At 42.0% G+C, this 26,358-nt stretch overlaps 2 protein-coding genes across 10 annotated transcripts in view; one reads left to right on the forward strand and one right to left on the reverse strand.

Annotated features, from left to right (window-relative positions):
• Positions 1-2,881: 2,881 nt before the first annotated feature.
• Positions 2,882-26,358, reverse strand: part of FYCO1 (FYVE and coiled-coil domain autophagy adaptor 1) — a 53,764-nt gene continuing 30,287 nt past the window's right edge. For 6 of the 7 annotated variants that reach the window (XM_080387163.1, XM_080387169.1, XM_080387166.1 and 3 more), the window contains exons 15-18: positions 10,716-10,811; positions 8,582-8,792; positions 7,180-7,289; positions 2,882-6,763 (exon numbers count right to left, since the gene is read on the reverse strand). In XM_080387163.1, the coding sequence (XP_080243289.1) occupies positions 6,688-6,763; positions 7,180-7,289; positions 8,582-8,792; positions 10,716-10,811 (493 nt within the window). In that variant the 3' untranslated portion in view covers positions 2,882-6,687. Of the gene's footprint in view, positions 6,764-7,179; positions 7,290-8,581; positions 8,793-10,715; positions 10,812-22,545; positions 25,514-26,358 lie in introns of those variants that run through there. The other variant, XM_080387168.1, reaches the window with a different exon arrangement.
• CXCR6 (C-X-C motif chemokine receptor 6) lies at positions 17,355-23,022 on the forward strand. Of its 3 annotated transcripts, none has more exons than XM_080387295.1 (3): positions 17,355-17,436; positions 20,250-20,313; positions 21,574-23,022. In XM_080387295.1, the coding sequence occupies exon 3, from the start codon at positions 21,597-21,599 to the stop codon at positions 22,632-22,634; it is 1,038 nt and encodes a 345-aa protein (XP_080243421.1). In that variant the 5' UTR covers positions 17,355-17,436; positions 20,250-20,313; positions 21,574-21,596; the 3' UTR covers positions 22,635-23,022. The 3 variants fall into 3 exon arrangements, with proteins under 3 accessions (XP_080243421.1, XP_080243422.1, XP_080243423.1); XM_080387296.1 differs by lacking the exon at positions 17,355-17,436 and adding an exon at positions 18,712-18,787; XM_080387297.1 differs by lacking the exon at positions 17,355-17,436 and adding an exon at positions 18,749-18,841.

Consider the following 26,358-nt stretch of genomic DNA (forward strand, 5'->3'; position numbering starts at 1 on the left):
GGGGATGGACTGGTTGTTTCTTGCCCACATGTCCTTCCCAGGTTTGGCTCTGTACACGCAACCTGTTTCCAACGACAGGATTTACCTCTCCCAAAAAAGGCCAAAGGAAAATGTTGCTAACAGGGTTTACTTCACATCTGTAACCCCTGGGGTGTGGGAGCCACGGCTGAGGACCCCGCCAGCGCCAGAGCGGGTTTAGGCTCCTGAGGCGAGGGGTGGGGTGCAGTTTTGGGAGGAAGGGCAGGTTTCTGAGGGCAGAAGGAGGGAGCATGCCGGGGCAGGTGCTTCCCCACAGCAGCTGAGCTCCACAACACCTTCCCAGGGCTGGGGCGAGGGTGCTCCTACCCAGAGGGTCCTCCCGGCCCCAAAGGAGCCCTGGAGTCATGCAAACAAGCAAACAAGCACGCAAACTTCAGCTGCTGCTGACCCACGGGCCTGCCCGGAGGCCTCGAGCTCCCCTTCCCTGCACAGCATCCCGCCGGCCCCAAGAACTAGATTTTTGGGGACTTCTCAGAGAAGGTAAAAGCTTCTTCACTCGATGAAATGTGGTGGGAAATTTTCTTGCTTGGTTAGCAGGTGAAACTGTTGAGGGTGGTGAAACGGCGATGAACTTTCAGCAGTTTGGGGTGGTGGGGTTGTCCTCCGGTCACACACATCCCGCTCTGAGTCAGGCTGCTCGCCGCAGGGAGCCGGGGGACCAGCCCCCTGGGGCAGATTTGCCCTCACCGGGCTGTCCCACCAGGGCTGCTGGCAGCCCAGCAGCTGCTGCTGGCTTCCCAGGTTGCTGGCACTTCCCAAACTTAGTATTGCCTCCCCTGCCCCACGGCCCCTCACATCTCCCGTGGGATGTTGCCTGAGCCTTACCCACAGCTCCGGCAGCATGCTCACCAAGCAGTTGCTGGAAGCCCTGGGAGAGGCCTGAGATCTTCTACAGCTCCCCTACCCTCTCTTTAAGGCCATTTGTTCCCAGATGTTCCCAGTTTTGTGTTGCTGTCTCCTCTGCTGTCCCTTTTCTTTGAAGGAGCAGCTTGGCTTGCCTCTTCCCTAAGCACTCATCCCCCTGGAGACCCTTCATTTTGGCTCCTAGTCCCCATCTCAGACTTCTGAGAGCCAGAAGCGTGCCAGGACCTGAGATTTTACCCAGGCAGGAACCAGACCAGACATGCCTGCTGGCCTAACACGCTCAAACTATGCAAAGGCTGGAAGCCCCACCACAGCAGGGACAGTAGCTTCAGGTTGTCATTGATTTGCTGTGATGAAGGGCTACCCACAACCACAGTGCAGGCAGTCACATAGCCTTGCACTAGCCTGCTGGTGGTACAAGGAGAGGAAGCTGGGAGAGCTGATGAGAAACTTTCACTCTCTGCAGGCAAACCTGCCTTCCTGCTGCCTGCTCCTGCCTGAGAGACGTGCTTTATAGAAGTGCCTCTTCCAGAGAGCAGAAAAGCAACAGAAAGGTGTGAAAGAATCACACTTAGAGCTGCGAGCATCACTGAAGTGACAGTAGGCAAAGTCGACCAGGTGTTGATGCTCTGAAACCAGAACCATCGATCGGAGTTTGGTATGTGCAAACCCATCATTTCCAAGTATGGTCTGGATTGATTATCCATCATTTAACTGACCAGAGGCCTTAGGCCCAGTTCCCCCGAGTGCTGCCTGATTTTTTTCAAGCCCTCCTGGGCCATATACATTTTAAAACCTTTTATTTGGACTTCAAAGCATCCCTGTGACATTTCAAGGACTAATGGAGAGGATACCACCGTTTCATGGCAGCTTCACATGGCACCCACAGTAGAATGTCATACTGGATGTGCCAAGGCCAATTCTTGGGGCACAGGCCAAGAAACAGGTGGGTTAAGAGCCTACATAAGGCAGCGCCAGGCAGGGAGAGCCTTGCCCCTGGCATCAAGGAAGGGAGGAGGTATTGTCCAGTACGACAAAAGATGGATTACTGGAGATGTACACAAAGGCTTTCAACAGCTACAGCCTCTCCTGCAGAGCTGTTGTACAGCAAGGTACAGTCACTTACATGTGCATCAGGTATATGTAAAACTCAGTCTTTGCAGGTCCTTTGTACTCCAGGTTAGGCTTTGTTGGATACTCTGTCCTAGAGAGAAGCCCCTGAGCGTGGTGCGGTGGCTGGTGCTCCTGCTGGAGCAGAGGGACAGGAAGCATCGCAGCCTCCACCTCAGCAGCCTCCACCTCAGCAGGAAACTCCTGTGAGGAAACAGAAATAACTGAAGAAAGCAGCAATGACTGGTCATGACAGGGCTCGCTGTCCTCCTGACCCCATTCAGATGGCCCCAATAGCTCAGAGGAGCCCACCTGCTTACCACGTGCCCTGGGGCTGGGACTGCAGATGCAAACGCATTAGCAACACGTGAACAGTGCCTGCGCCTCACACATCTTGCCCTCCCACAGCCATGGAAGTAATGCGGGCAAACAGACCGGCCGGAACCGGAGGGAAGCCAGACGGGAGCCCTAAGCTGAAGAGCAGCGCTGCTCAGGGGCATGGACAACAGTGAGTCTGTAATTGCTGTCCTTGAGGGCGCTTTGTTTTTACCTTGACGGGGAAGCAAAGGCAGATGAAGGTGTTTCTCAACCATGGGGCTGTGCCCTTGCTGAGGCAGGCTCAGCTGCTCCAAGCCACCAGGACATGGTGATACTTCCTCTAGCTTGGGGACTGGCTCACTTAATACTTATTTAATGATCTCTGCTGTTGCTCTGTTGTACTGTACAGACGCAGCCTTTCTCCACCAGCATGACAAACTATTTTCCATTTTCCTTATCTTGTAAAATTTTTTCCTGCTTAGAAGTAGATCAATCATCTGACTTACATTCCAAACAAAGCTATCTCCGCAAGGCAGACAAGGGACACACATTCTCAATGATAGAGAATTTTATTTTTTTAATTCCTGAGGTTAAAAAAAGGAAAAAAAAAAGCATCAAGAAACATTCCAATACACAACCGTCTACATCTCTGTAACTGTACAGAAGCTGGTATACATAAATCTCTTTTTCCCCTATCTGGAGCATGAAGTTTGATGTGAACTGGGTTTGCAATTCTTTGGCAGTTAAGACCAAAAGATGTTTCTTAACAAGTTATAATCTCAGTGACTGAGCATAATTAAAACTATAGTGCAATTTCAATTTTAAGAAAGGAGCGAAGTCAGGCTTTTGTAGCTTTGCTATTTTGTAACATGGTACACTCTTGTGCAATACATCTCTGATTTTTCATAAAGCAACATTGAATAATGCTGAGTAAAGGAACACTGTCATTTTCTTAAAGCAACTACTACATTCCTTCCTTCACATAAACTTCTGCATAACTAAAAAGACTACATTCCATTGCTCCAGCACCCAGGAAAAACACCCAGTTGCTTATGCTGACCACAATGTATATACTCTCTTTGTCCTCTGATTGTGACATCCCCTGCAATTAATTTCATGATCAATTTAAAACATTTCTTTTCTCTTAATTGCATTCCTGAGGATAATACAAGGCCCAACTCAACTAGCCACCTGAGCACCTGTAAATAGATTTATCAGCACCCCTGGCACAGCTCACATGAACAAGTACTTCATGAATGGAGGTATAAGGTGCTTGAAAGAAATAATCGCTTTCACAAACCTATATTTGTGCTAAGTCCTTTATTGGGTTTCCATGGCTCCAGTAATAAACTGTCCGGGACATTCAAACAAAAGGTCAGTACTAATGACAGGTTCTTTACTGTCTTCTCTGCGTGGCCTCTGAGGTGGAAAAGATTCCCCCTTCTAGCTGACATGATGGGATTCCTGTTCTTGAATAGCTGCTTTAAACAGTTGTGATCCTGTCCACTTGTTGTACCTTATTCACCTTTTGAAACTTTTTCTCCTTCTTAAATGCTCTCCTCTGTTAGAAGCAAATCTTTTCTTTTCATCTTTAAACTACAGGCTCTGGGTCCCACTCTTAGCCCTCTTTCAAAAAGCAAAATAAGCCATAAAACTACTCTCATGGGGCAGGAAAATGTGAAGAAAAGGTACCGCAAAGACTCAAATGCTAAATAAAAATAATTCAGTGTTTTTATTCCCCTCCTCCCAAGCATATGCCTCAGTCAGCCTCAACACTGTCTACATAAAAGACTTGCAGGGAAACATCTGGCTTACTAGATGGAGCCAATTACTTTAAGGGTTACATAAACAGTGGCTAAAAAATGTTTGCCACAGGATGAAAAACATGTTAAGAACTGGGATGCAAAGAGGAGATCAAGAGGTAAGTCTGTCAAATAATTCTGAATGGAAATATTTCAAATACCTTTGAGGAGAGATGTATTTTCGCCTAAGATACTTGACAATGTCCCTTTACCTTACATTTGGCATTTTAAGAAAGATATCCTAGTAAGATTAGTATTCTAACTAAAACAACAGAAAAATGCATTTAAAAACCATACCTAAAAGCTTAAAGGAAAACTGCAGCAGACTTCAGTAACAGCTCAGTGAAATTGCATAGTGTATGGTACACAGTACTCCATTTTTAAGCAATAAATAATCTCTTTTTGCCTAATTAAATATAAAACATAGCTTCAACACTGAAATATGCCATAATTCATGAAGTGATCTGTGCGCCGTTTATTGCCTGTTTATTGCCCACTTCAGTCTCTTGTCCATCTCAGTTTTCATGCACACAGCCAGGTAAGGGTTTAACTGCATTTCAGCCTGTTCCCTCAGGAGGGGAGTAAACCAGCTTGCACCTTCCACTGACCCCTCTGCCTGGCAGAGGCTGCGGAGCACACCACCAACATGAGAAGAGGTGTCTGAAGGGAAGGGAAAGGGAAAAGCTATTGATGAGCCAGACACCTAAAATCTAGGTGCTCCATGAAACGTAATCATTCTTTTACAATCTTTTTCAAGCTCACTGTATTTTATACATTGTTAACAACTGGAATGAGTGATTAGCAACCTCTAGCTTTATCTGCAGTATTCTTTTCTTTTGTATGATCAGAAATTTCCCCCTACCTCAGCTGCTGCCACGTAAATATCCAACACTTGTCTTGTGATGCCCACCTTTCAACCAACCAGCTTTTCCATGTAGGAGATCCCTTATGAGTAATGGATTTGACCAGCAACACATAGACACCAGCTGGACGCTCCTGACTTCATTCCCTAGCTGAGCTGATCCTTCCAATTCCCTGCCCTTGTTTTTACATTTACAAATTTGCTGCCCCTTTCTTCTCCCCTAAATCACTTGCTTCAGCTTGTGCTTGCCCTTTTTCCTTCTTTCCTCTCATGTTTTATTTGCTGACTCCCACCACAACCCCTGTATAGCAGCTACAGCTGCCACCAAGAATCTACAGGGTTCCTGGCAGGCTGTGCTGTTCTTCTACCAAATGCTGCACAAAAACCTTCCAGGTCTGAGGTTTCCTTGGGAGAACAAGAATTTTAAGAAATCAGACACACCTGAAATGGTGAGGAGGGCTGGCTGGGAGAAAGAGCTTTTCTCCTTTCTCCTGATAAGTGTTTTGCCTTTCCCTCAGAAGACAGGATTTTAAACCAGAAAAATCTGCTTTCAGATATTTTGACAAGAAGTTAAATTCTATACAGAAAGCAGATGGTTTGTATGGAAATTCTGTATGAATGAGAACCCAGTCTTCCCTTAAAAGGTAGTGTTTACAGCCAGCTTTGTCCCCAAATCCAAGATGGAAAGTTAGCAGCTGGCTAGGGCAACTGCAAGGGTTAGGAAAGGGACACAGTACACCAACACCAGGTGGAGAGCTCATCAAGGCTGGATATGCATTTGGGTTTGGATGGACATTTTGAAAGCAATTCAAACTTTATTGCTATCTTCCACATGATCTGGAGAGACTGTTGACCTCCTTAGAAACTGTGCTTTCCTGTAAATGATGATGACTAAGGTGCTAAAGCAGGAAAAAGGAATGCTCCTCTTCCTAATATCACACAGTGAGCAGTACTTTATTCCATAAATGATACTCCTGATTCTGCCACTGGTACTCTCCACAACAGCTGGTTTCACTGGACCAGCCTGCAGAGTACAGTGAGCAAAAGTGAAAGGAGTTGCTGCTTCATGTTGTATTATTTTGTCACTGGTATTCAGTACCACAGCATTTGTAAAAGCCAGTTAAGACTTACCAAATCTTAGCCCAAATTGTTAAAAACCCTGTGTTTGTTGTTTATAAAACTTGGAAAAGATAAAAAATTCTAGATGGATTACAATATATGCCTGTGAAGATTGAAGTATTGCATAATTGTCGTTCTGACTGTAAAAGCAGTACAGCAGAACAGAAATGGTTATGTTTACTCAGTGAAGAGGTCAACAAAAATACGCATTTTTCTTTACATTTCCTTTTGAAGGATATTTTTTTGGAAGAAAAGTAATCCAATTTTCAGTAGAGAATTTCAGTTTGCATTTAGACACCCCCACACTTATTTTTCTCCCCACTGAAAAAGATTTGGTTATTATTGACCTGTTAAATCAAACAACATGGCTTTTCAGCAATCTGTACACAGTACAGAATCATTAGTGTTCCTAAAAAGGCTTCCATTTTTTAGTGTATACATGTTCTCTAAGTGCATTGTAAGTATTGCATAGTTTCAAAGTCTTCAAACACAGTGGTAATCATAATGCTTACATGTACAGAAGTAATAGCATTTCTTAAAAATGTAATTTAAAATAACACAGTATAGTCAAGGCTATGGAAAATCGCTTCCATCATAGATGACAGGTCGCTCGACAGCCAAATGATAAAACACTCTTTTTGAGATAAACCTGTCAAGAAAAAAAAAAAGAGAGCAAGATGATCACTTTGGCTGAAGCCAACTAGACAAGAAGCCTTAAAAGTATATTCAGTCTTTCAGTTCATACTCAAGCAAAAAATTGTTGTTAAAAAGTATGCCTGTGCAAGGGCTGTCAGGTTTGTTGTTAATAAGATGACAATTCTGACTAAACTGTCTTGGAAAGAGTCACAGATTACTTGCTTACTTCTGTTTACCTTCCCAGAGGTTGAAAAAGAAAAGTGGAATTCTCCTATGAAGGAAGAAAAAAAAACACCAACAAGCAAAGGTCAGGCTGAAGATCTTCTGGCCAGCTGGGACCAATTTCTCATACTTCCTTCTGAATGGCAGAATACTGGTACATCCGTAAAAGCAAGCCCATTTCACCTTTTGCACCCAGCTAGGACTTACCTAGAGAACGTGTTGTCAAATATCAGCGTGTAGATTCCAGAATTTCTGACTTTAACCTGTCCTCTGACAGTTTCCTTATGAGAATTGCAGCGGGTCATCGGAATAAGAACCTGAAATTCAATACAATCAAAATGAAACTATTTGCCCTATAAATTGTCATTTGTCTTGAGAAAAATACTTAACATGAGCCATCTTGAAACTCCCAAAGTGCATATGTGCCTGCAAAACCATTTACTTTCACTGATTAGCATTAAAAATTCACCCAAACAAAAATCCCACAGTGAGACAACTGTTTTCCTTTGATAACTTCTTTACAGCATTAAGCTATGGCTATAAATCGGTGCTTGAGAGACAGAATCAAATCCTGATCTTTTTAGTGTTAATCTAAGCAAGTTTACTAACATCAGCAATGCTACATTAAATCTATACAAATATATCCAAGAGCAGGATTTAGCTAAATGTGTCTTTTAATATATGCTTTTATACTCCCTATATTATAAAAAAAGCTTTCTCCGCAAATCTTAATTGTTTATCTAACCTTACAGCAAAAGTGTGTGTAACCACCTATCTTGCTGCAAAACCCTAGCAGAGACAGTAGTCAGAACAGCAGCTGATGTAGATCAAGGATGACGCTATAAAATCCAAAGTTTTATCAAATAGATATATCAAGAGGAAAGCAAAGTTTACTTTTCATTCAGCTTTCAGATTTAGAAAAAAAGGAGATTCTACATGGAATTAGTAAACATGGAGTGAATTAACTCATGCTGCATAAATGTCTTACTCTCCCAGTGAAATCACAGCCTTAGAGTTCCCCCTACCGCTGAGTTGAACACTGCCTTGTCTTCATTAAAACACTGCAATTAGCTGAGTAACACAGATTTACTTAATCCATAATCCTCATGAAATATGGACAAAGCATATAAAAACTGGTACCTTGGGCACTGGCAAAGCAATTTTGCATGCCATCAAGGCATTTAAATATATGCTTCGCTGTAAGAAATGCAGGTAACCCAAACAATTTATCTGTCTTCTTGTGACCTCTGCTCAAGAGCCTGGCAAGATCAGCCCTAAGCACCCCACAAATGAAGTAATATTGAGGAGGGAAAAAAGAAGAATTTTGCAGTCTTGGACTTCTATTTTTGCTTAATAATAGTGGCTGAATTTCAGGTGTGACCAACAGAAGCTACAGTGGTCTTCAACTCAACTTTTGCAGGCAACATCAAATAATTAAACACATAACTCTGCCTTCAGCAGAAGTGTGGCTTAATTGGAGAAGCAAGTCCTTAACGCAATAGCAACTGGCACTCATGTTGAGACCTCCTAGCCACACTCGCTGATTCCTCCAGGTGGCTGACTGTAGTGCACTACAGTCTCTAAGGTACTAAGGAAACAAAGGTCTTACTTTGCATTGATCCAGTGGTGTGTCTTCTGATTCTTGGTAGACAACGCTGAAAGATATACTTTTAGGGTCTGATGAAAAGATCCAGCTAATTGTCAGTCCCATCTCTGTAACAGTGATGGGAATGATACTGTAGGTGCTGGATTTAATGAACAGCTCTCTGTTACTTTCCCCAAAATTTAAGATCTCTTCCACTGTAAGGGGTAATCTGATCCTGTGAGAGAAAATACAATTACTTGAAGACATCCAATCTAATTACTCAAGACAGAAACAATAATCAATGCTTTTTATTTTCCATCTATTTGAGGCAGACTCTACAGCAACTTTGGGACAGGTCCACAAGGTACAGGAAAATTCAGCCTTGGATGAATGCAAGAACTACAGAAAAGATGACTGATATCAAGCACTCTCTCTGCTCTGGTAAATGTGTATATTATTCACTTACTTATTTCATTTTGACTAGAAAAATGTAGTGCTTGAATAGAGTTCCTAGATAAAAATAGTCTACTGCCCTCTACTGTTCTTTTGAAATAAAAATTTACACAAAGAATAGTGACCTGATTTATCCACCTTTCCAGATATCATTCGTAAAGGAAATAGGGATCAGGCGTACAGATGGGACAAAGGGATGGAATGTGAACAGCAGCTCTGTCTAGATCCTCTGAAGCACCTAGTGCTACAGCTTGGTCTGTTTTACCCAAGCAAGCTGCATAAAAGCTGATTCAAAGTACTTCCAATTAAAAAGGAAGTTCTTAGCACCATGATCCTGAGTCCTGCAGCATTATATTATCCTACCTCATTCTGATATCTATTTCAGACTGCAAACAGTGAGGCCCTTAAACAGGAGAATGCTGCCTGCTTCCTTCAAGAGAAACCTCTTAATTTCCAAGAAGCGTGGAACTCACCTACATTACCCTAATTAAAAATAATCTAACATATCATTCTTTTAGCCAAACAAATCGTTTCCAAATCAATGAGCTCACAGTAAATCACAGCACTGTGATTTGTCTGTCAGCAGCTATCAAAACCCAACACATTTACCAGAAGATATCACACAGTCACCATGATGATTTACTGTTCTAGAGTAAGGAGGAGTTCAGTTTCCAGCCATGACTACACAGGGATCATGGCTGATTTATTATGGTAACCATTGTTACCTCCTCTCCGGCCAGAGAGGAAGCTCCATATTAAGTTTTGCTTACCTTATTACTTTTTCTGTTTAACTGAAGTAACTGCTGGGGTGTCTCAGGTAATCTTTGATTTTAATAAACTAATGCTCACTCTTCATTTTGCCCTACAACCCAGCTATGACTTTAGTTACTGCTTCATTTACCTGGTTCTCCAAACAGCAGCAACAAGGTTGAAACATGGACTAATTTATCTCCCTGCAGTTAAAAGTTTAAAACATTCCCCATAAATAAGCCAAAATTTCTAAGCTAGGATTAAGGGGAGAGTGAGATAAGGGGAATGTCTCTAAGTCATGGGCATTTTCATGTTAGATTCCCTTCTTGGCTGTGCAAGTGAGATGCTGTATCACTACTGCACATGAACTATTGATTTCAGAGCAGGATACCTGGAGAGAATTGTGTGCACACAGTTCACAGAAGCTGAGCAGAGGCTCAGCTGAACATCTTATGCTATGGCATACATCAACCAGAGCAGGCAAGACAGTTTCTGTAAGGCCACCAATAAATAATAGCTACATGCTCCAAAAGGCCATGAATTCCATCCCTGTGACAAAGGTCCAACTAGCACCACACTCCTTGACTTGCCCTTGCAGTTTCTTCCAGAGACTACTAGAACTACACAGCCTTCTCTCTAAGCCCCCTTCCTGTTCACAGCATCTCCTGCAGTAAGAATAAGAAGGAAGGTTTTTTGATGTGATGCGGACCCAGATTTTTCTTTCTTATTCCCCACCTGCACTAAAGTTTTTCAGGACTGAAGACAGAGGGCCTGGCTCATTGCTGCTGCTCTGTGTAGTTGAGCTATACTCTCTGCTCCTCCTCAAACCAAATTCTACTGTGGGACGTAAGTGATCAGCTCTTCCAAGAGTCTGCAAGGCTTGTGCTCAAATAGCTGACATCTGAGCTCAGACTTTATTCTTTCAGCCTGGGAGTAATAAAACTGTTCCACTTACATGACTTCTCCTGACTTCAACAAGCATATCTCAGCATCTTGAGCAACTTGCCACTCTTCCGACTCATCAAATGTTGAAGAATTACACGTGCTGTTTCTAGGACAAGGAAAAAGATGAAAGTCATGATTAACTACTAGTATGTGGTCAAATACCACCTGCATGCTGATGCCTCCCTAAAACAGAAACGTTTTGATAGTCATCATGCTAAATTCTAGAATTCTTATTTTACACCTTCTAGTGACAAAACTGTCTGCGTGAAACTGCAGCCCCATTCTGCTAACCACTGTGCACAAATGTAAAACTGTTCCTATCCCGGTTTCATGAGCTAAGAGGAATATAGACATCCAGAACTTTTCTCTACGTTTTAAGCTAAATCCCCTACTGAGACGCTGCCAGGTTTTAAAGACTCCCTGGCAGGTGGAATTCTTTAAGGAGGGCAGACACGAGCAAAACAGTCTGAACTTGTTCTTGAAAGAAAGCTTGCACAGGGATATCACGTTTGCCCTGGATTTAATCTGTGAGGTGTTTTACAAAGAGATTATCCAGTTCCTTACCGTGACAATGATACACAAAACATATTTTATCACTATAGAATCACTACCATGTGTCTTCTTTTCATACAAGAAATACTGGATGGTTCAAACACAAATACACCAAAGAAGCTGCTACAAGATGACAAAGCAGGACGCCTCGTCCCCACTATGATGTGTCCAGGAGAGCAGAGGAAGCAGATGAAGAACTTGCTAACCACTCCTCACCCCAGAAAGGGTGCTTGCTCTGGGTGAACACTGGAATAGCACCAGCTATGAATTACAGGGCTGGGACACAGACAGAAGACTGAATCTGACAGTCAGTAAACAAATGCTGATAGTTTCCAAGTAAGTTAGGGCTTCCCTAACTGATACTTTGCTTCTCTGCATCTCACTAGATTAGGCCATCATTCCCAGAAAAATGCCAAGGATTCTTATAAACAGGGAACCAACTGGTCAGTTCCTTCCAAAAAACAGTGGAATCTAATAAAATGTAATATTACTTATATGTGCTTCTGAATCATCAAGTGTAGTCATGTAGCAGGGCATAATTGCCACATATTCCATAGACCAATTCTCAAAACCAATGCACAATTTGTTATTTTCTTTTAAATCCTACAGGACCTTGCTCTACAAGCAGCATTGCTGAGTAGAAGAGCAAGAGAAAATGTCTCCAGGTAACACCACCTTCAGCTGGTCATTAGCAGCATCTGAATATACTGTGTCAGCACATGCAACCACATCTGAGTTTAGTGGAGTGACACTACTGGTTGGAAACAGGAAGAATTTACTGTTATGACTGCAAATTAAACTGCACTTTCTGTCTACATGTTTCCTGAACTCATAAAGCAGTGTTATCTGTGGAATGCATGTTCTCTTACTCCTGTAGCCTTTTCGGTAATGTTTGACTTTGAAAAAGTCATACCACTACTGTTAATATCCTAAGGAGACAGCTGTGACCTGCAGGGAAGACTCAGACCTGTGAGTAAGTGCCAAAACCTGAGCTATAACCAAACACTACGTGCCAACTGAAATGTAGGAATGACATACTACATGTTGGTTCATAAAAGTTAATATAACATCTATGCAAATACTTAGCAAGTGATAACAAATAATTTAATTGCTATCTTTATACAATTAGATAAGAAAACTGATTCTGAAAAAAACCCCTACAAAACTAAACTATAGCTTGTAAACCTATACATATATTTTGCTTGCACAGCGGGAACAGCAGCAGATTTTATGCTGTGATCCACAGAATTGTCCCATTCCACCATGGTAAGTACACAGCTTTAACTTCACAGCCTTGAATTCATACAGACCAAGAGAACTACAGGACTACAGGCTTCCTGGAAGTGTCAACTCCATGATTTATCATGCAACACCATCAGTTCCTCATTTAATTCACTAATGTCACCTTTCTTTTAGGACCCTGAAATGTAAATTAAACCCCAGGGCCAATACATTTTCCATGTTCTCCTCTAACCATGATTTTCCTTATTCCTGCTGCTGCAACCTAAAAGATGGTCAGGTGGTTAGCTTGCCACTTGGCTGCTCGAACCAATAAATTCACCGCACCTACTCACTATAGGGTAAGGGAAAACTAAGTCTCCTACTTTGTCTTTTAAACTCAAGCACATTACAATCACAAAGAAAATCCTGTTCCTTGCCATGATATCCCACAGAGTCCAACAGTTTAAAGTGAGCCTGGTAGCCTTATGTGGAAAATATGAGAAACACAGTCTCATGATTTAACTGGAGCGCTTGCGTCTCTGAGAGAATTTATTCTTGCATGACCTATTCACACTAGGTGGCAGCATTAAGGATGTTGCTGTAGCTTGCCAGGTCCCCATCTTATGAATATGCAAGACTGTTTTCTTTTTCTTTTCAAAGTGAAATGAAGTGGGGCTGAAAAGCAGGAAGAACTGAAGCATGGAAAAGACACCACAGCAAGAAGAGAACAGTTCTGGTTCAGCAAATCCTTGTGACAGATTGTCAGAGACTGGCAGAGTATTTTGAAGAAGCATTACATGCTCGTCCTGTTTTTGTGCTCTTCCTCAGGCATCTGCTTTTGGTCACTGTCCCTCAGTTGGATGGTCTGGTCCAGTGTTCCTGTTCTTATATATGGAAATCATTTCTTACAAATGATAGTAAAAATACTGTGACCAACTTCATGAATGGCTTTGGGAGTTAAAAATAAGAAGTCCCTTCCAGAACTGAAACCTGAAGAAAGCTGGTTCGACTCTGCTCTCGACAATTTTCTGTTTTCATAAACACCTGAGGTCTGGCAGCTCAGAGCTAGGTGTCTAAGGCATCAGCTTCATGTGGCTGAGCAGTGAAATCCTGTAAGCCATTCATCTGTCAGCAGTGCAATGATTTCTGGAGAGAACTTCAATTGTCTAGAGCTAGAACTTTACTGAATTGTGTGAAAGCCAGAAACCTGAAACAGAGTGGAGGCTTTACAGAGCCCCTAACAGCTGCTTAGCCCAGCAAGCACCTCTGCAAATGTCTCTAATGCCAAGAAACAATGGAAAGCGTTATGCTGAAGGGCACCAATGATTTCCTGGGCCTGCTGTTACCAGCAGGTCAGACCCATCCCACAAACTCTAACTTATCAGCCTTCCTCTCCAGCCCCACAAAGAGAAAAAAAGAAAGAGGATGGTGAAGGATCAGAAGAAAGGATGCACAGATAGCCCTTGGCACAGGTGAGAAGAAAGGCATGATTTGGGATGGAGCACGGGGGATACAGAGCTCACTGAGTTTTTAACAACGTGCAAGACAGTATCTTGCATGAAGGATTGTGTATGGGAGGGAAACGAGATAGCAGGGTTATGAGCAAACACTGACACTTGTAGGGATGGGAAAGCATCACACAGGGAGCTGATAAAAAAAAAGAAAAAAAAGTATGGACATGAAGATCCACCGCTATGTCCTGTGGGTGACCTCCATACAGGAGGTCTCTATAGGAAATCCCAACCATTTCTCAAAAAAGATGTATGATTTAATTATGCTACATCCTGTATGAAAAAAAAAAAAAGCCCAACCAAAACCAAAAAACAAAAGGACTCCCCTGCCTCAAAATTTGTTACAGATAACGTTTATCTGTAAAAAGCAGAGGCAACTGGTGCATACAGAGAAAGCAAGCTAGGGAAACAATCGTGACAAGGGGATATTTCTGTGCTCCAAGGGAAAACATGCAAAATTTTTTGAGATTTTTTTAGTATTGTGATAACGGAAGAGGTTTGGTAAAGGCTCTGAGATGAAGACAGCTTTCAGTTGTCAGTCAAATGCTGCATTTGCAAGAAGTTCCGATAACAGGTTTCAAAATAACCACTTTGGGATTACCAGGGTGCTTTCAAGTTCCCTCCCCAGAAGGAGGCAGCAAACAGATGACTAGCGGAGCAAACACTAGAAATAGCGGCAAGCCACTGCCCCAAAGATCCTGAACACTGCACAGTCTGTATGCCACCAAGGTTACAGCCAGCTCTATGAGTAACCCTAGCTTTTTTCAGTTGTGAGGTATTTGCTCCCAAAACCAAGCTGTTTTTTTCTTAGATACCTTTGAATTTTCTCCTTGCACAGTTCTTCAGAGGCTATTGCAGGAAAATTGAGGCAGAATTATAGAAGAGGCATAGCAGAGGCAGTTTCTGGCTTGGGTTTACACCACTATCCACCAGGAGCCTCAGGCCTTCTCAGCAGAGCTGCTGCCTAGCCCCCAGTGCCCAGCCTGTACCTCTGCAGAGGCTGCTCCATCCCAGAGCCTCCCAGAGCCCGGATCCCTGCAGCCAGAGCGGTTTCTGCACACAGGGGGCTTCACAACTATACAATTAAACATTCTTCAGACTGACCTGCTCAGGAGTAACAGCTAGTCTCCCAGCCCTCTCCCTCAGACAAACTCACAGAGCCCACCTCTATATTTACCATTATTTCTAGGTTACAGTGATAATTCAGTCATGCTATAGTGGGTCTCCTGCAGGCAGACCGAGGCAGGCCACCCAGTCTGACAGAGCTACATGTATGCAGACACACACAGCAGCCCTCACCATTCCGATGCCAGAGAGGGCTTCTTTGAGCAGTCCATCAAAAAATAATGGAAACACAGTTTATGAAGCAAAGGAGGAAACAGGTCAAATTACAGTTAGGCTCGCAAGCTGAAATAAAGTATCTCTGAGTATCTTTCGATCCCAGTTTTATGATAAAGGGTTGAATACTGCTGATACTGCAGTCGTCTTCGGTAGAGTTTATTAGAAGTTACACAGAAGTGATCCCAGGGTTCCTTGTATATGAGTAAGGGCAAATGGATGTCGGGAGGTACTGGTCTCCGTGGGAAGGCCATCCCTGCCTATCAGTCTGAGAAAGGAGCATCTCTGATGACTGAGGAAGCAGCCCTTGCAATGAGATCACTGTGAATGAGGCTAACAGAGTAGATCAGATGAGCCCTCCATAAATGCATGATTAAGACATTTCAAAAGCAATTCTGGTTTTAAAGAATTTAAATGGGCCTTGATGGCAGAAAGGGCCAGTTGCTGGCCCTCTGCAACACAGTGGGAACTTTACCTTTTCTCAGGGCAGACATTCACACCGGTTTAGGGTACACATGCTACCACATAGCTTAGCCACCGCTTTATCATCCCTATATCCTATTTTGCATCTGAAAATAACCACTACAAGCAGGTGTCTCTTGCAACCTATTGTTCCCCTGTTTGACAGGAACAGTTTGTGAATATTTAACACCTTGCCACAAGTTTGTTTCTCCAAGATGGAGGAATTGCTACCACATGCAATGAAACACAAGGGAGAACTCAATTTTAAAGAGCCCCACAGGGCCTTGCATTTCTTGCGCAAGTAGTCTTCTTTCAGTAAATGATGCTGTAGGGTTAAGTCAAATTTGGTGCTGGAATTTTTAATACACCTTTACAGGTACCAAATTCAAGCACTCAGAGATACAACCATACCGCTCTACAGGATAGAGTCCCAGAAGAACTCCAGCTACTGTACCACAGGCTGCTGCGAAGATCTAACTGCACAGGCTAGTTTCTCTGAATACTGCCTCCCCCTCTTGCAGAATCTGTCCCTGAGTAAAACTACTACTTTTCCACACTAATCATAGCTTTTGAAAATGAGTCTCCAACGGCTATCAAGAGCGGCAAGGCTTGCTAGGGAAGTGAGTACAGCTGATAAACACAGCTAGGAAACACATCTAGGGAGCCACCTGAAATGTCACGTACATTGCATGCAGTACATTGCTTTATGGGATGTGCAGGTACTGGGCTCCTCCTACGAAGGAATACCCCAGGAAAGGTTAAATAAAAGCTAAGGCTCATGCCAAGTTGTGGTGATGGCCAGGCATGTAGTTTAGTTACAAGGAGTGCACAAAAGATGTCCCTAATTACAGCAGGAACAACAGCAGAGTATCGCTTTATTAAGCAGCATCGCCCTGGCACCTCCACTTCCCTGCACCCTCTCAGAGCCTCTTCACAACCGTTTCTTGTACACTTAGGCTGTAATTCAACTCCTACCCATGTCTTTGCTGCAAGTGCAAACAGCCACCCCTGCAAAGAGTAGGCCCCCTCCAGCTCCCTTGTAAATGCACAGAGGCTCTCCCAGCTTCTTCCCTTGACTATGAAAGAAAATTTAGCAAAAATACTAACTTTAACTAGAGATGGGATTGCCTTAAAGGTACCAAACTCATCTGGGGATGGTCACCAACACAATACATTTGTAGCAACCCCTAGCTCACCTCAGACGGGCAAGAAATCTGATGGAAAACTGTCACTAGAATAATCTTGCCCCAGAGAAAAACAGAAAACCTAGAAGGAATTGGAAAATCCAGTACTGTCACAAAATACGCAGGAGTCGTTAAAAAAGGTAAGTGATAAATACAGATTAAGTTTCAATTTTACAAAGAATTCTTGAAACGCCAATTTGATTCTGGACATTTCAGACAAATGGCCACATGTAGGTGAATTTGAACAGGATCTTGAGAGCACAGCTTGTGCATACCATTGTAATTGTATTAGTATCACTCAAGAATCAAAACAAAGGAGTAACAACAAATCTTCGGTCAACAACCACAAAAGCTGTGATGCAGCAGCACAGGCTTCAGCACTGATAAATAAAGCAAACTGCTGCTTTCACATTTCCTTTGAAAGATAAGATGACTGCATTCCCTCAAGATGTGACACCGTCTAGTAAGTGACTATCTTCTTGACTTTAGGTGACTAGACAGACAGTTTTTAAAAAAAATAATCACCAAACAAAAAGAAGCTTTAACATTTAGAAATATTCAAACTTGAAAGATTTTGTTAGTATCATAGATATCCTCCACCCTGATATGCAAAATTTAAAAGAAAGGGTGAGGTTTTGTTCACACTGTTGAAGAGACTGATTTTGCATTCTAGTTTTGTTACTAATTCTTTTCTGATGTCTTGTTATTGCAGTAGCTCTTTGGTTTATACTTGCTAGTTTTTGAAAAAGGCTTTTAAACAAATGTTTTGGGTATTTGACCTCAGAAGGTATATGTTAATTCTCTCCTTTCCATTTATGCTCCAGCATCTGTTTTTCCAACTGATAAGTGCCTGAAAACTTCTCACTTCTTCCAACAAATATATCTATGAGATAATTTAATCTTTTCTAATTGCAATCTCAAAACCCTTTTGTAATGAAGTTGGTTTATTTCTAAAGCAAGGCACAATACATGATGTTGATGAGCATTACATACCATTTTTCTTTTTATAGCCTGTATTTATTGTGATGGCAAATTATCTTGTTTATTATTATATGCTAAAATTACTTTTTTATAGAGATTTATTTTAAAAAGATTGATTTGTATTGGATTTTCTGTTTGGAACCCTGAGACAACAGAAACAAACAACTGGCAAGATCATTATTATTGCTTTTTACACCCTGCTTTTCAGGTGCAGCTATTAAAGCAGGACAGCTGATTAGCACAACAGAAATTAGACCATGGAGGCCAAACAGGGAAAACTCCTGTCACCTGATACTACCAAGCTCCTGGGGTGCCCAGTTCCCAGAGCAGTGGAAATGATAAGCAGTCACCTTCTAGTAGCAAATATCCATCTGTGCTGGGGCAAATCAGAACAGCATGTTCTGACTCTCCATTACTTGCTTGCATTTCCATTTAATCAATTCGAGAGTTAACTGTAATAGACCTCAGGGCAAATCCTGCATTAACACACCGGACACTGCATGGGTGTCTTTGGCTCACTTTTCTACCCATAATGTTGTTCCTATCCAATTTAAGCTTCTATTAAAGCTTTTTAGAACCTAGACTCAGTCCATAGAAACCCCAACACTTCTTTGCAAATAAACTCATCCTGCTCACTGTCCTCCTGACCAGGGAATCGTTTTCCTCCTTCCTCCCTCCCTCCCTAACAAAATGCTTTCCTGCTATCTCACTTCAAGTAGAAAGATTACTACTGTTCTTTCCTTTGAAGAAAGCTGGAGTAACTCCAGGAACAGTCTGACAAGGTGTAACAACTCTGAAGTTTGAGACAACATACAATATGGATTCTGACTTAGGTGTGTGAGTAACAAGCAGGACACTTTAAGGGCTTCTGGCTAGAAAAGTATCAGGTAACATAATAAGATGCATTATGAATAAATGAGAACCTTTTAAAAAGAAACTGCTGGACTTTCTTTCTCTTAAAATTAACCATCCACTGGGCCGGGGGGGGTGGGGGGTGGGAGTAAAAAGGTTACCAGTCTGTATTTTAGTGGGCTGGAGAGGCTGGTGCTGGTCTCCATAAGATAAGGTTCTCCCCCTGTTTTTAACTTTCATACCAGGTTATACACACTTACAGACTATTTTCAGTAGCAAAGATTGAAATTAATTGCCAGAGGTGGTCAGCTGATCCAGAAACTGTTCAGCCTTATAATACAGGATCAGCCTTCAAGAGAGCCTTCTTGAACAACTCTGAGCTGTAACTTCAGCTTGTCTGGAACACAACTGAGATATAAAAGTTTTCAGCTTTAGCAGCTCTTTCTCAGTTCCTTATTGCTTTCCAGCATTAAAAAAAAAAAAAAAAAGGACTAGAAATCTCCATACCTGACTTTGCCTTAAAAATGAGTGTACAGTCCTACAAGGTTAACCTATTTCTATGCATGTAGGACTTCCTTAATTTTTCTTATTTTTCTTCTTTCTTTTTTTTTTTTTTCTCAGAGGGGTTGGTAATCAGTCAAGGCACTTAAGACTTATTTCTCCTGCTGTCAAACCAAGAAAGAACTTAAATGGCTATATCCAGACATGAGAAAGAAGGAAAAGAAAGAAAACTTAGTAACTTTTAAGATCACAAGAACATAACATGAACATAAATTGCTAGACCACTAGTTGAAAGGTCATTTTCAAGGACCCCCATTAATTCTTCGCTATCTGTTTGATGGTGTCAGTCACCTCATCTCTTTCCTAAAACATGATCCATAAATTCCGACTTTAGGAGCTCAACTAACTGAGACATGTAAAACATGTGACATGTTAACTTAGAAAGATCTCTTTCGCAGCATTCTGTTCTCCACCAATACGCAGATTTGCTCATGTCAGCATGTGGGGGAGACAAGAATATCAGAAGACAATGCCTGCTATTTGTATATAAGAAAATTCTTTACAGCTGGAGTTCAACAGTTATCCTGGCTTGGCATCCATATGAAATCTACTTTCACCAAAACCAACTTAGGGTATTAATGCCTGAATTTGAAAATTCCTGTGAAGAACATTAATGTAATAGGAAAAAAGTTATTTAAAATTTTATGTATTTCAGTCTGTCCAGAGAGTGAATGTTATGTCTTATTATAGCAAAAAACCTATTACAGATTAAAAGTGGGCATTAAAAAATCTTCCTTTGAAAGAGTCAGTAAAACTCTTCTAAAGGCTAATTTCCAGTAAGCTTGGGCAGCAGAAAGAACTGTACTATTTTCGTAAGGCTACCAATGTAATGTCACATTGTCAAACTGCATAACTGAGCACCTGATAATCACTTTGTTTCAGCTTAGAGGGATACGCCTTTCCTTTACAAGAGGCAAGAACCGTCAGCCAACTGCTGTTGCAAAGAGTATGTAAAAACAGTGTTTTAATTTTTGTTTCAGTATGCTTTGCCTTGATGTTGTTGAACCTAACTTACTTTTGCTGGTTATCTTCAACCTGTGCTTGGCCTCCATCTGAATTAAAAGCGAACTATTTTATAAAGAGCCAGTAATTTTTCAAAGGAGCATGCAGTTTTATAGTACTTCTCTGGTGGCTAACACTGCACTGGCCCCATGGAAACTACTTTTTGAGTAACATTCAATCTGCTGTATGTTTTAACTCACACAGGGCGAGGCTTTTCCCCCAGTCTGAATGATTCAGAGATGAATTCTGCTGTCTTATGCTGAGTAATATCTTGTATCAGGATTAGTCTCACAGAAACATGTTCTTCGTAGCTCAAGAGAGAGGACATTTAACTTTAGGCTAAATCTTTGAAAACCCCATTAACCTGTCTCATAAAAGATTTTATTTACAAGTTAAAACAGCCTGCAAATCTGGTTGTTACTGTTACAGCTATTACTTCCTACGTGCTGGTGACAGCCCTAACAGAAAACGGACCCTTACCATGGGGGGCTGACAGTGCGATACTGCATCAGCTTTCGAGAGGGGGTGTGATGGAGGGGGGCTGGCAGAGAAGTGGTCACTCCTTTCTCTGACAGTAATACAAATATTTGAAACAGATTAACTGAAATCAAATGGGGCAGAGGCATTAATGAAAACCCTCCATGCTTCCAGTAAGTCACCTAAGAAGGGGAAAGGAAGAAGTGCCACCACCTGATGTGACTAACATCTGAACAATGAGCTAAGACAAAAAAGCGCTTGCTCTGACACTCAAACCCTACTTACTGAGAAAGGTCCAACCCAAGCCAAACAACTCTGACACTTAAAGCCTGACACCTGAGCCTAAAGGCTGAATTTGGCAAAATGAATTCTGTTTCTTTCATGGGTTTTCCCAGAAATCCTAGATCCAAATCCTAACCCCCTGACGTATTTGAAAGCTTAATCCATATTCTGTTTTCAGAAGCCTCTTTGTAATTGTATTGTTTATGCTTTTGAGTCCCCATCACTATAAATCTGGTAATAGATGATGTGTATAAATCCACCAGCTGTTGTGTTTGGGTCCTGACTGCAAAGAAAATCCTCTCCAGCAAATAAACATATTTGCTTTTGTCTGTCATGGATGCTTTATTACAACTCTTATCTGTTAGCACGTGGGATTTTGTCTGGATGCATTAGGACTTAAATTTTAATTTGCTGAGTAAAAAAATCTCAATGTGTCTCCTTACAGGCTGCCTTTAAAAAGCAGGCAACATGGCAACTACAGATGCTGTTAACTTTTATTATAACTTCTCCATCAATGATCCCAATGAAAATGGAAGTGAGAATCTTCACAGATTTACAAATGTCTTCCTGCCCTGTATGTATTCAGCTGTTTTCATCCTTGGGCTAGCAGGAAATACACTGGTCTTTGTCATACTAGTTTTCTATGAGAAACTGAAGGTGCTGACAGATATATTTTTGCTGAACTTGGCTATAGCTGACTGGGTCTTCCTTTGGACGCTGCCATTCTGGGCATATTCTGCTGTTCAGGAGTGGACTTTTGGCACTGTGGCATGTCGTGTTATACGGGGCTTGTATACTCTGAACTTGTACACTTCAATGTTAACTCTAACGTCTATCACCTTTGACCGGCTTATTGCTATTACTTTTGCCACAAAAGCACATGTGTGTCAAACCAAACGAATGACATGGGGCAAACTGATCTGTGTCTTGATCTGGGCGATCTCACTAGCATTTGCTGCACCACAGTTTATTTTTAGTGAGGTGTTTAGTATTGATAAGGCAATATGTCAGGAAGAATACCCAAACTATCGCACAGAACTAGTTCTTGAAGTGATCCAAGTGACCCTTGGCTATTTTATTCCCATGCTAGCCATGGTCATCTGCTACTCACTAATCATTAGAACCTTACTGCATGCCAGGAGTTTTCAAAAGAACAAATCTCTAAAAAAAATATTTTCTGTAGTTGCCATATTTATTCTTACTCAGTCACCCTATACTTTCTTGAGACTGTTAAAGATCATAGACTGGAGCTTTAACTTGAACAGCAACTTTGAATATGCAATCATCACAACAGAAGCTCTTGCTTATTTCCATGGCTGTCTTAACCCTGTTCTGTATTTCTTCATGGGGGTGAAATTCAGGAGGAACTTACGGAAAATGGTTAAAAACTCAAGATGCATTAAATGGCAAGTTACAGCTAAACAGTGGCAAACCACAGAAGAGGAAGGCTCTAAAACATTTACTGCCTCAAATAATGCAGATGCAACAAGCATGTACCCACTATAGAACTGCCTAGAAAATCTGGCAACTTGTCTTTTTTTTTTGTAAATACTGAGATAAGTAGCCTGCATGAAAGAGGAAATACAATCCCATTAGTAAAGATATTGTGATAAGCTTTAGGCTAACCTATCTTAATCATGATACTTCAGTGTTTCCTGCTTTTCCTGGACAGAGCTGATCCTAAGACTGCTAACTGTGCAGAAGATATTAAAAAGTATAAAAACAATGAGATAAAACTGTGCTCTTTGTAACATAAAGCTAAACTTGGACTTCATGACACCAGAAGGTCTGGAGACATTCACCAGACCTCTGGCCTGATGGTTTTCCATGAAAGGTGTTTGTTAACAAAAATCTGAGAATGCCTGGATTAAAAACATGCACATTTCAATCTTCATGATGGGTTTCATGTGTGATTGGGGTTTTTTTGTGGGATTTTTTGTATTTTTCCATTTGGGAGAAGGTCTCCACACGCACTCTGTTAGTGTTCATCTAAATTTTCTGTAATAAAGCAGCATTTTCATCGGCCTTCCATCTAATATCAGGTTCATGGTCTGAATCTCCCATACACATCTTTGTACCTTGCTTCTGATGACAGAGTTCATATTGCCAGATGACTAGACACCTGTAAACACAGGGATATCATACTGCATGTAGGCTCTAACACTGAGCAGTGTTTCCTTAGATGCATCTCTTGCCCTAATTTCCACATAATCCTTGCACCATGACATCTTTCCAGCCTGTTTTTCCTGGCATTCCCTTGGCACCCTGGTTCCCTTGCTGGGAAACTCTGGATTCATTAGTTGTTCTCCTTCCTTGTTCCTGCAGTCCCTCCTTTCCACCTCTGACCTTATCACTTCCCAGTAGGAGGCAAAAAGGTGCACGGGGGCAATGCAGATTGGTGCAGAAAGTATGCAAAAGCAGAGTAGCAGAACAGGGGTGAAGACTGGAATAGGGAAAAGAAAGATGGGAGGTAGGAAAGGAGCAGATGGAGGGCTTTATGTGGCTGTGGGCTGCCTATGATGAAGGCAGGGTTGGGTCTGTCCCAAAGGCTGAAAGCATTACAGATTTGAAATATCAGTTCTAGCCTGTTTCAAACCATTCTTGCAATAACCACACTCACTTTGAATGTTCCTTTTCTCCCCATTAACACTCAGTCCTTCCTACCAGATCACTTCAAATCAGCAGTACCTGATCCTTATTGGCACCACTGTGTCCACGTCATATTTTTCCTTTTAGAAAACAGTTGCTTAGCCAGTTCTTCCCTTACTACACAATCCCTCTTGTTTCTCCTATAGTTTCTCCTTAAAACAAAACTAGGAAGGAAAGTGCTGTGCTTTCACATCTATGGGGCAAGTGAAGCTGCTGTCCCATATGCAGCTGCAAGGTGGACTTTGCCAGCAGAGGGTGGCAAGAGGTGCTCCTGTCCCCACTCCTCTCCATGGCTGGTTTTGTGCTGGGCAGCAAAGGCTTGAAATCACATGCATTTCCCCCTTTTGGCTGCACTGGCACCCTGCCTGGCCACGTGTGCTGTAATTAGGTCAGGAAAGAATGTTATGTATCATTACAAAAAAAAAAAAAAAAAAAGAAGGGGCAAACCAAAGCAACCACAATGCAGACAGGCTGAGACATCCTTTCTACCAAAAGCAGTACCAAGGTGTGAATAAACTCTTTAGACTCTGTTTCGTATCAGGGTAGCGGTACTTATTTTTTTTTTAACACTTCTGCCATCTGTGATTGTGATCCTGCTGCTGCAACATTTATTGCAGGCATGTAATTCCTACAGTATGTTAAAATGGAAACAGGACACTGGTTTACCTTGGGGACTACACAAGTGCTACACAAATATCCTGACCTTCGTTTTAGAACACATCTGCAAATGTGAATGTTTTAGAAATAAGAGTTCAAAAATACAACTCTTCAAAAGAAAACCCACAAGCCTTGAAGAAGCAGGATGCACCGCAGTTGCACAGCTTATCTGAGCTTCTCACATTAAGATATCGAGTTGCTCCAAACTCACATAACAGACCTGAAAGCATGAAGCAACTGCTGCCTAATTCAAGCTTTAGGAAAGGGCTGCTCCAAGGTCAGCCAGAGTTACACTGGTACAGCATTTATCTTACCTTGCCACACACCTGCACAGCTCATGACCAAGATGAGTTTTATCTGGTTCTCAACTGACCTGTACTGATAAAGGCGGTCTCTCAAAATCTGCTATTATTAAGTAATGCCACTGTAATAATTTCATGTCACTTCAAGGGAAGAACTACAGGGGCAGGGTTAAGTGAAGAAAACAAGCAAAAAGTAGAGTAACGGTACAGTAGACACCAAATGGGGGACAAATAGAAAAGAAAATGTCCTTTAAGATAATTCACTGCTTTGAGCACAAACTTGCATTTCCAGTCTAGCAAGGACTCACACCCAAAATAAAGTCAAGTCAGTGTAAAAATCACAGCCAGACACAGCCAGCATAAGGCCATAAGAAACTATGTCAACAGAGCATGTCTATCACATATCTTCCTTCTACTTGGACCAGCCACCCTCCCTTCTCTTCCCTCTCTTAGATGCTCATCTCCCTCCCTTTTAGAGCTTCATCAATGAGTTCAAATTTCTGGCAAAAGACCAAATAACTTGGACTGTTTTCAGCAGAATCCAAATAAAGTCTGGCCTGAAAACTTATGTATTTGTATGCATTCCTCAGACATGCACGTAGCATGCAAAATCTTATATCCTTTGGATCTTCCCCAGGCACAGCATCAAAGCAAATTCCACCCCGTATATTCAATTCAATGCAAAGAGAACATTATTGGGATGCCAGTGGATTATCATTTACATGTCAGGACTACCTCAAGTCTCCATATAGGAATCAGGACACATTTAGCTGGACACTGAAAAAAAAAAAAAAGATCAAAGGTCTATATGAAGTCAAGGCAGTCTGCCAGTCCAGTACAGCCAAGAAATCTGCAGCAGTGAGACCAGTAGCTCAGAAAGTCCCTGAACTGCAGATCCTTGGAGTTTGGGAGCAAACACACTAGGAAATCATCAGCACGTCTGCTATGGGCTACTGTCAAAGACAGGACAGAGGGTTAGTGGAACGTTTGCTCACGCTCAGTATAGCAGCTCTGGCGTGTTTACCCTCAAACACCATGGTATCAAATGCTGCATTATCTGCTTGTGTGTTATGCTACACTCAGGCTTCACGTACACATATACTCCTCACTACAGAAACAAGTGAGAAACTTCTGTGCTGTCCTAATCAACACTGCATTCTGCTTTTTTCCCTTAAACATGTGTCACAAGTGCCACACCATCTTCTGACTCATGTATCAGTTTCTAGATCTCTACCATAACACAAAACTACACACTCAACATGAGATGCTCAAGACAACCAGTGTAAGAAAGCCATTCTCCTCGCCAGTGTTCAGGCTAGTGAGACCTTTCAAACATAACAAGTGTCATGGGGAAGGGCAGGTGTGGACTGCATTCTCTGCAAAGTATGTCTCAGGCTTGAAGTATTACCACAGTAGGAATCTCCCCCCTGCACATAAAACTGATGAACCAAGAGCAACAGGGAATAAAACACTACTTACTTTCCTGCCTATAATCTGTGAACAAGGGGAGATGGACAGCCTTTAAGAGTTTACACAGTGCAAGTAGGATGTCGTATGGGTGCCCTTCAAGAACAGTATTCCATTGTTAGTGGCAATCCCTCCTTCCAGCTTGAATACTTTGT

Source organism: Falco punctatus (assembly GCF_963210335.1).
Source record: "Falco punctatus genome assembly, chromosome: 4".
NCBI lineage: Eukaryota > Metazoa > Chordata > Aves > Falconiformes > Falconidae > Falco > Falco punctatus.

Coding starts and splice junctions, on each gene's coding strand:
- CXCR6 (XM_080387295.1), top strand. CDS start 21,597: ATGGCAACTACAGATGCTGTTAACTTTTATTATAACTTCTCCATCAAT.